Source organism: Delphinapterus leucas, chromosome 5 (assembly GCF_059928025.1).
Source record: "Delphinapterus leucas isolate spDelLeu-1000000601 "Yukka" chromosome 5, BTC_Dleu_Yukka2, whole genome shotgun sequence".
In the NCBI taxonomy this organism is placed as follows: Eukaryota; Metazoa; Chordata; class Mammalia; order Artiodactyla; family Monodontidae; genus Delphinapterus; species Delphinapterus leucas.
Genome location: NC_143133.1, coordinates 28,063,092 through 28,077,388, shown reverse-complemented (window position 1 = coordinate 28,077,388; position 14,297 = coordinate 28,063,092). Strand labels below are relative to the sequence as shown.

General features: G+C 38.4%; 1 protein-coding gene across 2 annotated transcripts in view; it reads left to right on the top strand.

Annotated features, from left to right (window-relative positions):
* The window catches only part of FAM241A (family with sequence similarity 241 member A), a 41,435-nt gene that overhangs the window by 14,354 nt on the left and 12,784 nt on the right, over nt 1–14,297 (top strand). The window contains exon 2 of one of the 2 annotated variants that reach the window (XM_022596297.3): nt 4,187–4,266. The exons of the other annotated variant lie outside the window; for it this stretch is intronic. Within the exon in view, the coding sequence (XP_022452005.1) occupies nt 4,187–4,266 (80 nt within the window). The remainder of the gene's footprint in view (nt 1–4,186; nt 4,267–14,297) is intronic. 2 annotated transcript variants of the gene reach the window in all.

Genomic DNA, 14,297 nt, shown 5'->3' with positions numbered 1-14,297 from the left:
ATTTTTGTGAGGAGCAAATGCTTGGAGTATGTGTGTTTAATAAGTTTATTGAACAAATGACTAGTAAGCAAATAAAATGGGGAGAGGATTCCATTTAAAAAATGGTTGGGGGTGGGCTTCCCTGGTGGCACAGTGGTTAAGAATCCGCCTGCCAATGCAGGGGACACAGGTTCGAGCCCTGGCCTGGTAAGATCCCACATGCCGCGGAGCAGTGAAGCCCATGCACCACAACTACTGAGCCTGCGCTCTACAGCCCATAAGCCACGACCACTGAGGACTGCAAGTCACAACTACTGAAGCCCGTGCGCCTAGAGCCGGTGTTCCGCAGTAAGAGAAGCCACCGCAATGAGAAGCCTGCGCACCACAACGAAGAGTAGCCCCCGCTCGCCACAACCAGAGAAAGCCCGCGCACAGCAACGAAGACCCAACGCAGCCAAAAATAAAAATAAATAAAATAAATAAATTTTTTTTTAAAAAATGGTGGGGGGAGAATCAAAACTACAGGAATATTTTTCCTGAAGGAATTAAAAATATTTCACTAATAATTTTCTCTTGGCCCGGGTGTGATTTAAAAAGTGAGAGTCTTCAACATATAAACCATCTAAGAATTAATAAAATCATTAGAGTACATGAAAGCTCCATGAAGAGAGACTGTAGAGTAAGAAGAGAAGAAGGCCTATAGGTAAGTCCCTGAGAAGTTCCAACACAGACTCAGAGGGAGATGAGCCCGCAAAAGTCGACCAAGCAAGACAAAGGAGGTAAAGACACCTAGAATGAATAGCAGGCTTCTTGCTTGTACTTCTGGGTTGTGCCATTCACTGAGGTAAGGGATGCGTGGAGGAAGACCAATTTTAAGGCAGATCATTATGAGTTTGATACAGGGCATGTTGAGTCTGAGGTCCTCTAAGACATCTGGGAAATGTTGAACATGCAATTGAGCATACAAGTCTAGAAATCTGAAAAACTGCCTGAGCTGAGAAAGATCAGAAGGAAACTATGAATCTTTTATAAAAGTATGGGTCATTTTAATTGTTAGGGGATTTGAATATGGTGATTTGAGTACATATCTTTCCTTATATATTAAGCAGCTTCATAGTAAGGAGTATAGGTTATTTGCTTTCTGTACCTCACAGCACTTGCCTTGTTCATGGTAGGCATCCTATTATTATTTATTGAATTGAACTAAATTGCCTAAAGGATTTATTTTTCAAGCCAGACTATTCTGTGAGTCAAGGGCTGTGATTATCAGAGTTGGAGTTTAGTAATCAAAGGATTAGTGATACGCAGGGAGGACGTGACACACACTAAGAACCAGAGTGCGGTTTCCTGAAAGTAAGCAGCTGTCAGTCTGGCAAATCAGTCAGGTCTGTGCAGGCTTGCCACAAGTAGGGCACAACACATCTTGCATAAAATGCAGGCGTAAAACATGCTGAGAGGAGAGGATCATAACTTCAGAACATGACTACAGACTTCATTACAGTAGGCAGAAAACTTGTCATTTTCTCTATATCACTATTCACCCAAAATTTAAATAACTAATATATTCCATTATAAAATAAGGTGGCTTTATATAGATACACTGTTCGTCAAAGAATTTCTTCCATAAGAAATTTTATAAATCCACATACTTTTATTTACAAAACTAGATTCCTACAGATTCTTTAATGTCATAAATAATGAGAAGCAATTAAAATTTGTCCCCACTTAGTCCAAATGGTTGATTGATAACTCAACAGGCATTTCATTTCATAAGAATTGCACTGCAGTGGTTATTTCAGAACACAAAGAAAAATATCAGCCAAGTCACTGGATTGGACAAAAAGTGCAGTATATAAAACAAGAAGCTGTTATTGTACAGAACACAATAAACAACTCCCAAACATTGTTATGTGAGTGGCATTTTCATAGCTTTCTTAAAAATTGTCCCACTCATAAGTACTGTTAAATTTTCTTTGAGACAAAATCCCATTATGGATCTTAGTAACAAATTAATGATAAAAAGCTAACTTTAAAGGCAACTTAATTCTAACAAGGATGGATCATATTTTTGCCTAGTTCTATTAGACATACCAGCCATATTTATCTTTAACTCTTCAAATATAATATGGAAAAGATATTTAATAGCATAAGCAAGTAGAATTTTCAAACTTTCATAAAGCTAAATACTTCCTTTGCAAACTTAAAACTCCTATAATAAAATTTAATTTTAAAAGAGGGTATTCACAAAGTCACAAATGTTGATGATTCTTTCGATAGATACGGTCAAGCAACTGGAACAGCAGTGACAGACCCAGTGCTTTTAAGAATCAGTCCTCACCTACTTAATGCCTCAGATTCTGACCAGTGTCTTTGATTTTGTAATATCTTTGCCTTTCTTGGTTTTGTCTTAAAAGGAAGTGTGACTTGCCTAATGCACAAATGTTCCAGTTTCAATCAGGATCTCTGTTTTGCTTCTTTTGCTTTAGGAATGAAAGTATGTTACAGTATAAAATCCATTTTTGTACTTAAATGTATGGATGTGAGAATTTGGGATTATGAATCTTGGTTAACCTTAAAAACAAACAGCAACACCTCTAAGAAGGAGATGATAGAGTGGGAAAGATTTGGAACAATAAATATTTGGAATTGGATGGATAGTTACCGAGAGGTGACTCTCTCCACTTAAGAGTATAGAAGTAGTACCAAGAACACTGAGAGAACATGATTTTATAACGAGTCATCTGAGCACAGTTTTTACCAACAACAACACTTAGCAGCCTAGAAGAAGCAGCAGGGAAATCGGAGGCTGCTGAAAGTCAGAAAGTACGGGCGAATATGTGGCTATGAATTCGTGGTTGAAATGGTAGACCGTGGGTTCTAAACTGCAAGGAGAAAATAAAGGGCTAAATCTATAACAAATCCAGAGGCTTTTAAATTTTATAACTACTTCTTTCCTAATATCTATTTTCACATATTTGTTTATTGCAGTATGATACTGCCTCTTGATGTTTTGCAAATGTGAGACTCCTGCCCTTTTAAAAGAAAGCAACAAGATCTTTTTCAAAACAGGTCTTTCTTTTGAGAGGTCCAGTGGAATGGTGAGATGGATTGAGAGAAACAAAATTACAGTATTTTGGAGGGGAAGACTTTCAGTCTAAAATCCCTCTGAAACTGACTCCCAGCTTGCTTCTATTGTGGTCCTTCATCTTTCATTTTTGTCTCTCCATAATTATATTCAATCAAAAATTACGTTATTTATAAAGGCAGCCTTTCTATGATCATTGGAGCACATTCTACTATGTTAGAAGTTCATTGTTCATACTATGAAGGCAAGAAAATTTCAAAGGGAAAGAAAAGTTTATGTCCAAATAAAATATGTTTCTCTCTTAACTGGATATAGTTAGAAAAATGAAACCAAAAATCTGCTTCAATAGTGTTCTATGTGCTTAGTCTTTATGCCAGTTTATGTTGCTTTTCTTCTGGGGAGAAGTGGTGGAATTAAGAATTCGATGTTGGTTTGGTTTTTAGTTTTAAAGAAAGAAAAATTTTAAATCCGGTCAAACTGTATCACAATTAAACCAGTTGCTATATTGTACAGTGAGTCAAATGTAACCATCACAAAACCATTTTTAAATGACATTATTTTTACTGAATATAAATTAATCAAGACAAGTGTAACTGTTTGAACTGCTGTTAGAAACTGATATGTTAAAATAAATACAAGGAGGGACTTCCCTGGTGGTGCAGTGGTTAGGACTCCGTGCTCCCAATGCAGGGGCCCCGGGTTCGATCCCTGGCCAGGGAACTAGATTCCACACGCGTGCCACAACTAAGGAGCCTGCCTGCTGCAACTAAGACCCCGTGCAACCAAATAAATAAATAAATATTTTTTAAAATAAATAAATAAATAGAATGTGAGTGATTACAGAGTGATTTTATATTTATAAGAAAGCATATAGTATAGGGTTTTAGAACATGGGTTTTAGGGCAGAATGCCTGAATATGTGTCTTCACCAGTTATTAGGTGAACTTGACTAAATTACATAATCCTTCTTCTTCAGTTTTCTTTATGTTTTGAAGGTCAAAGTACTTAAGACACTATCCAACACATAATAGATATTCAATAAGTATTAGGGCTTTTAAAATTAATAAATATATTGTGAAATTCATTAAAAACTTCATTTTAACATTATTTATTGTATTTAAGGCTTATATATCAGAGCATCTCCACAAAGAGCCAGCCTTTGCAATGAAGAGGAGTAAAAAGCAAAAAATGAGTCTTTGCAGGTAACTAAATGCTGAAGTAAAGATGGTTTTTGTTTTTGTTTTTGTTTTGAAGTAAAGATGTTTTAACCACAGAATCAATTTGCAGTACATTAGTGCTATAAACCACTATTCTGTTAAATAATAAGACAAAAGCAGTTAAACATGCCATATCATTTTTTAAAACATCATCTAAATATTTGAAAGCGTTGCATTAACTTTTTTTGCCAGCTCTCCTGATTTAATTTTTTGATTATACTGACTCTTTTTGAACTAAATGCCAAGCATTTTGCAACACATCATATTTTTGCCTAAAATATCTTATTTTTTTATAAATGTTATAACCTTTTTATTAAATTGTTAGCTTCTTGAAGTTAAGGACATAGTCTTCTTTATCTAACACATTTTAGGTATCAGGAAAATTTTGTTGAATTGAATTGGTTCTATAAAGCAGAAGTGTTTTTACAGTAAAATAATCTTAAATGTTTTACTGAATATATATGATAGCTTTATTGTTTTATTTGTTTTATAGTTTTATTTGTTCTTATATGTATTAGTATATTTATTTCTTTGTTTATTATTTTCTTTCTGGGCTGCCAGAGATTTAATATGGGGAGTTAGGAAGGAGGAGATGATTTTAATGCTCACAAAGCATTCTTGATTTACTTCTGACATTTCTGCAACTCTTAGAAACTTTTCCAGAGAGTTATAAATACCGATAAAAAGTATTTTACTATGCTAAAAATTATTTTAAAATAGAGACTTGGGTGTAAAATTTAATGTATTAGATGCAACTAAAGGGAAAATCAGGACTATTCTGAGACTAGAATTTCCAGTTAACTTTCCTTAGACTTAATTTTTAAAAAATGAGTTAATTACCAGCTGAAGTTCAACTTTTGAAGTTCCATTTAATCATATGGTTCTTCTACTAACCCTTTTTTGAAAAAAGTCTTTAAATATTTACTTATATTTAAAGCTTAAATGAATAAAAAACAATGGGTTTCTTTTCCTCCTTTCTCATTTCCTTTCATACCAACCATTAAAGAGGCAGTTTTCCTTCTTTGCTTAGCAGAATCTAGCAAATATGTTAGCTGGCCACAACTACTGAAGCCTGCACGCCTAGAGCCTGTGCTCCACAACAAGAGTAGCCCCCGCTCGCCGCAACTAGAGAAAAGCCCATGCACAGCAACGAAGACCCAATGCAGCCAAAAAACCCCTCAAATTTCACTTTGTTTTAAAAAAAATAAAATAAACACTCTTCAAAGTGCTTAAGGTCCTATGGATGATTCCAGAAAACTAGCTGAGTACTATCCAGGATCCCCTGGTTCATCCTTACAGGAATTATCCTTCAGTTCACCATCAGAAGTAATTAATGTCCAGAAACAACATGGCAGGACTTCGAGAACAATGAAGTAAGGAACTCAGTAGATTTTATCCCAGCAAAACAACAATTTAACTGGTGAAAATTATTTAAAAATAAAATATCATTTAAAATCTTTGGGAATCACCCTAAGAGCATACAGCAAATGAAGGAACATTCATTAAAGAAAATCTACAAAATCTAGGTAAGAACAGTGAGTATTTGTGGCATTTGAGCCACAACCTAACCCATTACCTCCCCATCACAGTGCTGTGTTATAGAAGCTGCAACCCCAGCATGTGTAGCCAAGAAGCTGAAGTTCCCCTCTCCTGCTAACTCCCAGTCTAGGGCTACAGTTTCACCTGCAAGGGTAGGCCTTCTCATCCCTTTCCTCCCTTCCCCCTCAGCTCCATGTTACAGGAAGTCTACTCCAGGCAGGCATGGCTAAAAGGACCAAGTCTCCCTCCCCCCAAGCAACCCCCACCCTAGGCACAGCAAGCTGAGAACACTGAGGCCGAATTACCCATCCCAACTCACTATAAGGTAGAGATTCCACACCAAGAGAGGCAAGCCATGACCAAGAGCTGCTCCCCACCCCCAGGACCTCCTTATAGAGCCAGATTGTCACTCTAGGAAAGTAGGGTCCCTGCCCCCAACTCCAGTGCAGTGGTGCAGGTGTTCTGCCCAGGAGAAAAGGCAGACCATAGAAGTAAGGAGCTCTTTGGATCTGCCTGAGAAGACTGACTTCAACTGGAAGAAGGACTGGAGGACTCCATGCCTAAAGGTGTTGTTGAAAACAGTACAGATCTTGATGAAGAGCAATTAAGGGGAGGCTGGTAGCTCCATAATACATCAAAACAACAGAGCAGCCAGAGGTTTTAAAGAAAGAACCAGGGAAAGAGTCGGCCATGAAGAACCTTCTTGGGATCATAGTCACCTGTGAGGATCAGGAAGGCAAGTGTGCATGTGTTAGGCTGCACCCACTCAGGAACAATTGTAGCAGGATGTGGGGCAGACTTGAAAGTATTCCCTAAGCTGCACACAGACCCATCAACACAGGGAAGAAGCCTTACAAAGAACAAGGGGCTTAAATACAACCTGTGACCAAACACTGATTGAACAATACGCTACTCTGACCCAGGGATAACTCCTAGGAAGCAAGGCTCCAAAATATCACAATCACCTGTGACAGTCGGAAAAATTGTATACATGCCCAAGGCTATACCCTCTCAGGGGTAGTAAGAGTAGGACCCTCCAAGCTACTAGTCCCTCGCTGAATGTGGGGCAAAGAAGTAAAATCTCTGAACTATGATAGCAGTTTCCAAGCTACAGATACAACCAATGGTAAGCATGAAAATAACTGGCTAAGGGACCGTAAGCACAATCTCTAACCAAGAAATGGCTATACTAGCCCAGGGACAACCCCTAGGTAATGAGACTAAAAGATGAAAATAAGGGGGAAAAATGTGAGTAGTAACATCAGAGGCTGCACACTGCAAAGGAATAGACTTTGCAGAATTAGTTCAGCCAAGTCACTAAACAAATAATCATGAGAATAACAACCACTGCCACCCCCAGAGTAGTGGTAGGGAATCAGTATATAGTGTTGCAAAAATATATCTAAAATGTCCAGTTATTGACAAAAAAAATTATGAAACATGGAAAGAAATAGGAAAGTATGATTCATAAGTAGGGGAAAGAATCAGACAATAGAAAATGTCTTTGATGGGGCCCAGTGATATACTTAGCAGACAAAGACTTCAAAACAGCTATTATAAATATATTCAAAAAACTAAAGGAAACATGCTTAAAGAGTTAAAGTATGATGACAGTGTCTCATCAAATAGAGAATACTAATTAAGAGAAATTGTTTTTCTTTTGAATTAAATGGAAATTCTGGAGTTGAAAGTACAGTAACCCAAATGAAAATTAAGTGGGCAGAAGATAAAAATCAGTGAACCTGTAGATTGAGCAATATAAACCTGAAGAACAGAGAGAAAAAAGAATGGAAAAAAATGAACAGAGCCTCAGAGAACTGTAGGACATGATTAAACACATCAGCACACAAATAATGGGACTATGAGGAGAGGAGAGAAAGGGACAGAAGAAATATTCTAAGATATATATGGCTGAAAATGTTTCAAACTTAATGAAAAGCATTAAGCTACACATACAAGAAATTTGATGAAATTCAAGGAGGATAAACAGAGTGATCCACATCTAGACACATTATGGTCAAAATGTTGAAAGAGAAAATCTTGAAAGCAGCAAAGGAAGAACAACTCATCACATAAAAGGAGACCCCAGTAAGATCAATAGTTGATTTCTCATCAGAGACTTGGAGGACAGAGGCAATTGGACAACACATTCAAAGGGCTGAAAGTAAAAACCTGTCCACAGTCTTATATCCAGCAAAATTATCTTTCAAAAATAAAGGTAGGGGCTTCCCTGGTGGCACAGTGGTTGAGAGTCCGCCTGCCGATTCAGGGGACACGGGTTCGTGCCCTGGTCCGGGAGGATCCCACATGCCGCGGAGCAGCTAGGCCTGTGGGCCACGGCCGCTGAGCCTGCGCGTCCGGAGCCTGTGCTCCGCGATGGGAGAGGTCACAACAGTGAGAGGCCCGCGTACCACAAAAAAAAAAAATAATAATAATAATAAAAATAAAGGTAAAACACATTCCCAGATAAAAACAGAATGTTTTGCCAGCACACCTGTCTTACAAGAATGATCAAAGGAAATTATAAGGATGAAAGCATCTGATATTAGACACTACTTTGAATCCACACAAAAAAACAAAGAGCACTGGTAAAGGCAATAATGTAGATAATTACAAAAGATAGTATAATCGCACCATCTTCTCTTGACTGATTTAAAAGCAGCTGCATAAAACAATATGTATATATAATTGTATTGTTGAGCCTATAACATACTGAAATATAATATATTTGACAATATCAGCACTAAATACAAAGGTGGAAACAAAGTTGTATTGGAGTAAGGAAATGACACCAAATAGTGACTCACATCCACAGGAAGGAATAAAAAGAACCAGAAAGGAAGGTGTTGAGAAGACAGATTGTATACCAGCCAACAAACAAGAAAGATTAGAAAACTATAAATGCCTGAGATATTTAGGATTTAAACTCAACAGAACCCACTGATAATGTGGATATAGGAAATTAGGAAAAAGGTTTTGCAGATCATTCCTGAGTTTCTTACTTGCAGAAATTAAGGATGGATTTTATTCCTGAGAATCTGTTCATTGAATGAAGACCAGTTTTGAGGAGGAAAATCATGGGTTTGGCCTTGGGCGTGTTGAATATTGAAGTATATTCAAGATATCCAAGTGTAAATGTCGAGAAGGCAGTTGAATATATGGGTCTAGAGTGCAGAAGAAAGGTCTGAGCTGGCTATAATACTTAAATAACTGATTTACTGGTGGTAATTGGAACTGTAAAGTTTGGATGAACTTATTTGGGAAGAGAATATGGAAAGAAAAGAGATAAGGGCTGGGGACTTCCCTGGTGGCGCAGTGGTTAGGAATCCACCTGCCAATGCAGGGGACACGGGTTCGAGCCTTGGTCTGGGAAAATCCCACATGCCGCAGAGCAAATAAGCCTGTGCACCACAACAACTGTTCCTGCGCTCTAGAGCCCGCGAGCCACAACTACTGAAGCCCATGCTCCTAGAGCCCGTGCTCCTCAGCAAGAGAAGCCACCGCAATGAGAAGCCCGTGCACCGCCAGGAAGAGTAGCCCCCACTCGACGCAACTAGAGAAAGCCCGCACACAGCAACGAAGACCCAATGCAGCCAAAAAGCAATAAGTAAATAAACAAATAAATTTATTTTAAAAAAAGAGAGAGAGAGATAAGGCCTTAAGACCAGAGGTTGAGGATCAATATTTAATAGCTAGGTTGAGGATGGTGAACCCACAAAGCAGACTGAGAAAGGCATAGCCAGAGGGATGAAAATAGAACAAGTAGAACCAGGAGAATGTAATACCATATAATTCAAAAGAAAAGAAAAAAGTGGTTATTAATTCTACTTAGGGTTTGAATAAAATTAGAACTGAAAAACTCTAATTTTTTTTTCTTTTTTTTGGCCCCGCTGCGTGGCTTGTGGGATCCTAGTTCCCCGACCAGGGATTGAACCTGGGCCCTTGGCAGTGAGAGCGTGGAGTCCTAACCACTGCACCGCCAGGGAGTGCCCCTCCCCCCTGCCACCAAAAGAAACCCTCTAATTTACTGATACGGCAGTTTACTGGTAACCTTTTCAAGAACTGTTTTGGTGGTATAATAGGAACAGAGGCCACATTGGAGTAAGTTGAGGTCTGACTGGAAGATTGTGGGGAGCAATTCTCCATGGATCTCTTGCATTGAGAACTTTTGTTTAGGACTGTTTTTCAAGGATGTTTGTTAAATGAACAGACTTGGAAGATCGGAATATTGTCTCCTTTTGGAGCAGAGGGCAGATTGTCTGCTACACAGTGTAATAAAAATGATGTCTCCCTCTGGGACAAACATCAGGCAGATTTGCTTATAGCCCATTGTAAAAGATGAGAGTTCCCTAAGCTCAGAGTTCTTCAGCTGAGACATAAGCCCACTGCATGCAGCATCTACCTGTGCCACTCTGTCACCCTGTGGGACTTAGGAGGTAAAGGGGACCAACATCAACATGAAACTCAGGCTGCTTCCTGTGGCATGAGGAATAAAGTCCTTTGTCTCTGACCGAGGAGGCTTGTGTCTCCTGCCAGTATCCATGAAACCAAGACAGGCTAACTTGTTAACTTGCAAGTAGGATAAAACATCAGCCCCTTCACAGTTCCTGACAAAGATGAAAATATGGAAACAAGCAGAGTGAATTGTTTCAAACAGTTTGGTTATGAAGGAGAAGAAAAGGCAAGGCAGAGCTAGTGGCATTAAGGGGGAAAAATCTAAGCATGTGTAAACACTGATGAGAAGCAGCCAACTGAAAGGGGAAGGTTGAATATATATGAGACAGAGGGATAATGGAAAAGGGATAATATAAGATATAAGGTAGGAAAGGATGCGAGCCTAAGCATAGGTAAGAGAAATTGGACATAGAAAGAGGAATACGTCCTTATTTCTTTATTTGTAACAAAAGAAAATGAAGAGAAGTTGGATGTAAACTTCGGTAGTTGATACATTTAGTATCACAAAGTTAAGGAAACTCTTCTGACTGCTTCTCTTTTTCCTGAGAAATAGGAGGTCAGGTAATTTGCTGGAGGAGAGGGATAAAGAGAGGAGTAGGAGGCAGTTCAAGATTTTTAAAAGAAGAGATTTGAAACAGCCCTGTGTAGAGAGCAAAAAAAAAACCCAAAACAAAAAGAGTAGAGCAGAGAAATGAAGTAGGAATGTACTTGAAGATCTGTTTGGGGTTGTCATAAACTCTTGGCACCCTATGGTGTGACTTTCTCTAGCACCACAGGTACTCAGGTACAGACATAGAAAATAGTTGTTACTCTAAGATTAGGGTTTCCCCTATGAGACAAAGGAGTTTTATTAAAGTTTTTTAAACTTTGCATCGTAGAAATCAAGCTGAATGTGAAAAGTGAAGAAGAGGGCTAGTGGATTGAGAGAAGTTAGAGACGGGACTACAATCCCAGTGAAGTTGAAAAACAGTGGGAGTACAGGTATTCCCTGCTTTCGAAAATTTGCTTTCTGCCACTTCACTTTTATGAAAGACCTACATTAGTTTGTACCTGTTTTCGATAAGCAAAAGAAATCCAAAGAGGATTTTTGCTTTTAAGAAAAAAAGGTGTAAAGCAAAAATAGCATTCAGCATTTGTTTTGTAGCAAGTTAGAGAGGCAGCACACATCCCAAGTAGCTAGAGTGACAACATCAAGCTCCTTCCCCAGGAACTACACTCAGCGTCTCAGCATCAGGCCACCATAGTTTTGAACTGTGTCTGTGAGCATCTGTGCTTTTTCTCAGTTTGTTTTGTGTATCCATTAGCAAAACGTGCCCTAAGATAATTGCTTCTTTGCTTTACACCATTTCGGTTTACGAAAGCTTTTATAGGAACACTTTACTTTTGGATAGCAGGGGAAACCTACAGTTGAGTAAACAAGTTGAAAGGAGAAGAGGTTGCAGCAAGAAGATTTAGGAGTTGTTCATTCATTCATTCGCTTCTTCATTCATTTAATAAACCTCAGTTCACAGACTACTATGTGCGATCCAAAAATACTTTTGCTCAGTATGCACATCTTGATATGTATACCAAAATAAATTTACCTTCCCAGTTATGATTTCCATGGGCTTGGGTTACTGAGGCTGGCTCTGCTTGATAGCTAGGGAAGGTTAACCTAAAGTGGCAAGGAGAAATCAGCATCTTAGTCTTTACTCTGTATTCGTGTTATCTGAATACAATAACCATTTATCCATGTATTCTTATGTAGTTTTTAAACACTTTTAGAAAGTTATATCTAAAAATTTCTACTTGCATAACCCCCATTATTATTTTTTAATATTATTAATACATTCTTCGTGTTAATTATTGCTAGTAGCAATAAGACCAAATTAATGAGGAAGTTCTTGAGCTCTATAGTTAAAAACACAGGCTTTGAAATTAACTAGTAATACTTATTATAATAAATAATAATTAATGGCATAATGAATGTAAAGTGCTTAACACAATATCTAGCAGTAGAAAACATTCAGTTAATGGTAGCTATTACTACTTTTTTTTTTTTTTGGCTGCATGGCATGTGGGAACTTAGTTCCCCAACCAGGGATCAAACCCATGCCCTCTGCACTGGGAGCATGGAGTCATAAACACTGGACTACCAGGGAATTCCCAAACCCTACTTCTGCCTCCAAGTTTCAGGCCCTTTTTTTGCCTGCACTGTGCAGCATGTGGGACCTTAGTTCCCTGACCAGGGATTAAACCCGCATGCCCTGCATTGGAAGTGTAGAGTCTTAACCACTGGCCCACCAGGGAAGTCCCTAATGGTACCTATTACTACTTTTTATCATCATAATCATCATCATCTATAGTCCGAACTCTTAGTTCCAAGCAACAAAAATTCAACTTTTACTAGGTTTTGCAAAATAGGAATTTACTGGCTCATGTTATTAAAAACAACAACAACAACAAAAAAAAAAAAACAGGTAGATGCCCTAGCTGGATTCAAGTATTCAAACAACATCAACTATGTAATTTCTTGGCTTTACTTTATATTAGCTTCATTCATAGCCAGCTTTCTCCTCATTGTAATAGTGGGTTGGCCAAAGAGTTTGGTTAATGAGTCTGTTGTTCAATAAAGTTCTTGGTGAAAATGAAAAATGTGTCTTTTATTTTTACTTAAAACCTAATGAACTTTTTGGCCAACCCAATAAGATGCCCTCCATTTTGCCAGCTAACCAATATCAGTGGGGGGAAAAAATGTCACTTTTTCAATAGTTTCAGCAAAAGTCTCAGAGCTTTCATTGGCCTGTCTTGGGTCACATGCTCATTCCTTAACTAATCATATGCCCAAGGAAATGAAATGTTCTGATTGTTCAGGCCTGGAACTGGGGAATGGGCACACATTCAACCAAAACACATGAACCAAGAGTGGGTGGGGGAGGGTTTTCCCAAAGTTAAATCAAGATGATACCTGCAGAAGAAAGTAGCATAAAAATCAGACAGGCAAAAACAGCAGACTTCCAATACTGCACTCGGGAAAACAGCTGAAAGTGAATCTTAAATTGTCACCCACTCAGTGAAAGCCTGTTTATAGAATGTAGCTTGTACTCTTCTTAAAGTAAATAAGCAGGCTCTGCCATACTAATGTGCACAGATTGTTCCACAGGTAAGGATGTGCCATAGAAAACATCCCACCTCAACTTCTATATAATGAAATTGTCGTAACACTTGAAGAGAAATACAACTGAATTTAATTATCACAAGAAAGGTGATCATAAGGTATTAATTATCTCAGGCAGCATGTTACAATAGAAAGAGAATAGAAGTAAAAATCACAAGACATAAATTCTACCAAAACTGTAGTAATAATATTAGTTACCATATATTGAATGACTGTTGTATCTATTCTAAAAGCTTTTTATCTGCTTCCTCATTTTATTATCACAACTCTATGAGGTAGATATTAATACGCTCCTTTTATACCTGGGGAAACTGAGGGTCAGCGGTTAAGTAATTTGCCTTGTATAAGTGACAGAGAAAGATTTGAATCTGTCCATCTTGCTTCCAAAGCCTGTGTTTTTTGTTAATAAGCTGTGTGACTTAACCTCTTATTTCTTGTTTCTGAAGTAAGAGGCTTTGTTTAAATTATCTTTAAGGACCCTTTGCTCTTAATAATCCTATGATTATTTAAGGGTTCACCTTTAATTTCTTTTTTTTTTAATAAATTTATTTATTTATTTTTGGCTGCGTTGAGTCTTCGTTGCTGCATGCGGGCTTTCTCTAGTTGCAGCGAGCGGGGGCTACTCTTCATTTCGGTGTGCCAGCTTCTCATTGCGGTGGCTTCTCTTGTTGCAGAGCATAGGCTCTAGGCACGCAGGCTTCAGTGGTTGTGGCACGAGGGCTCAGTAGTTGTGGCTCGCAGGCCCTAGAGCACAGGCTCAGTAGTTGTGGCACATGGGCTTAGTTGCTGTGCGGCCTGTGGGGTCTTCCCGGACTAGGGATGGAACCCGTGTCCCCTGCCTTGGTAGGCGGATTCTTAACCACTG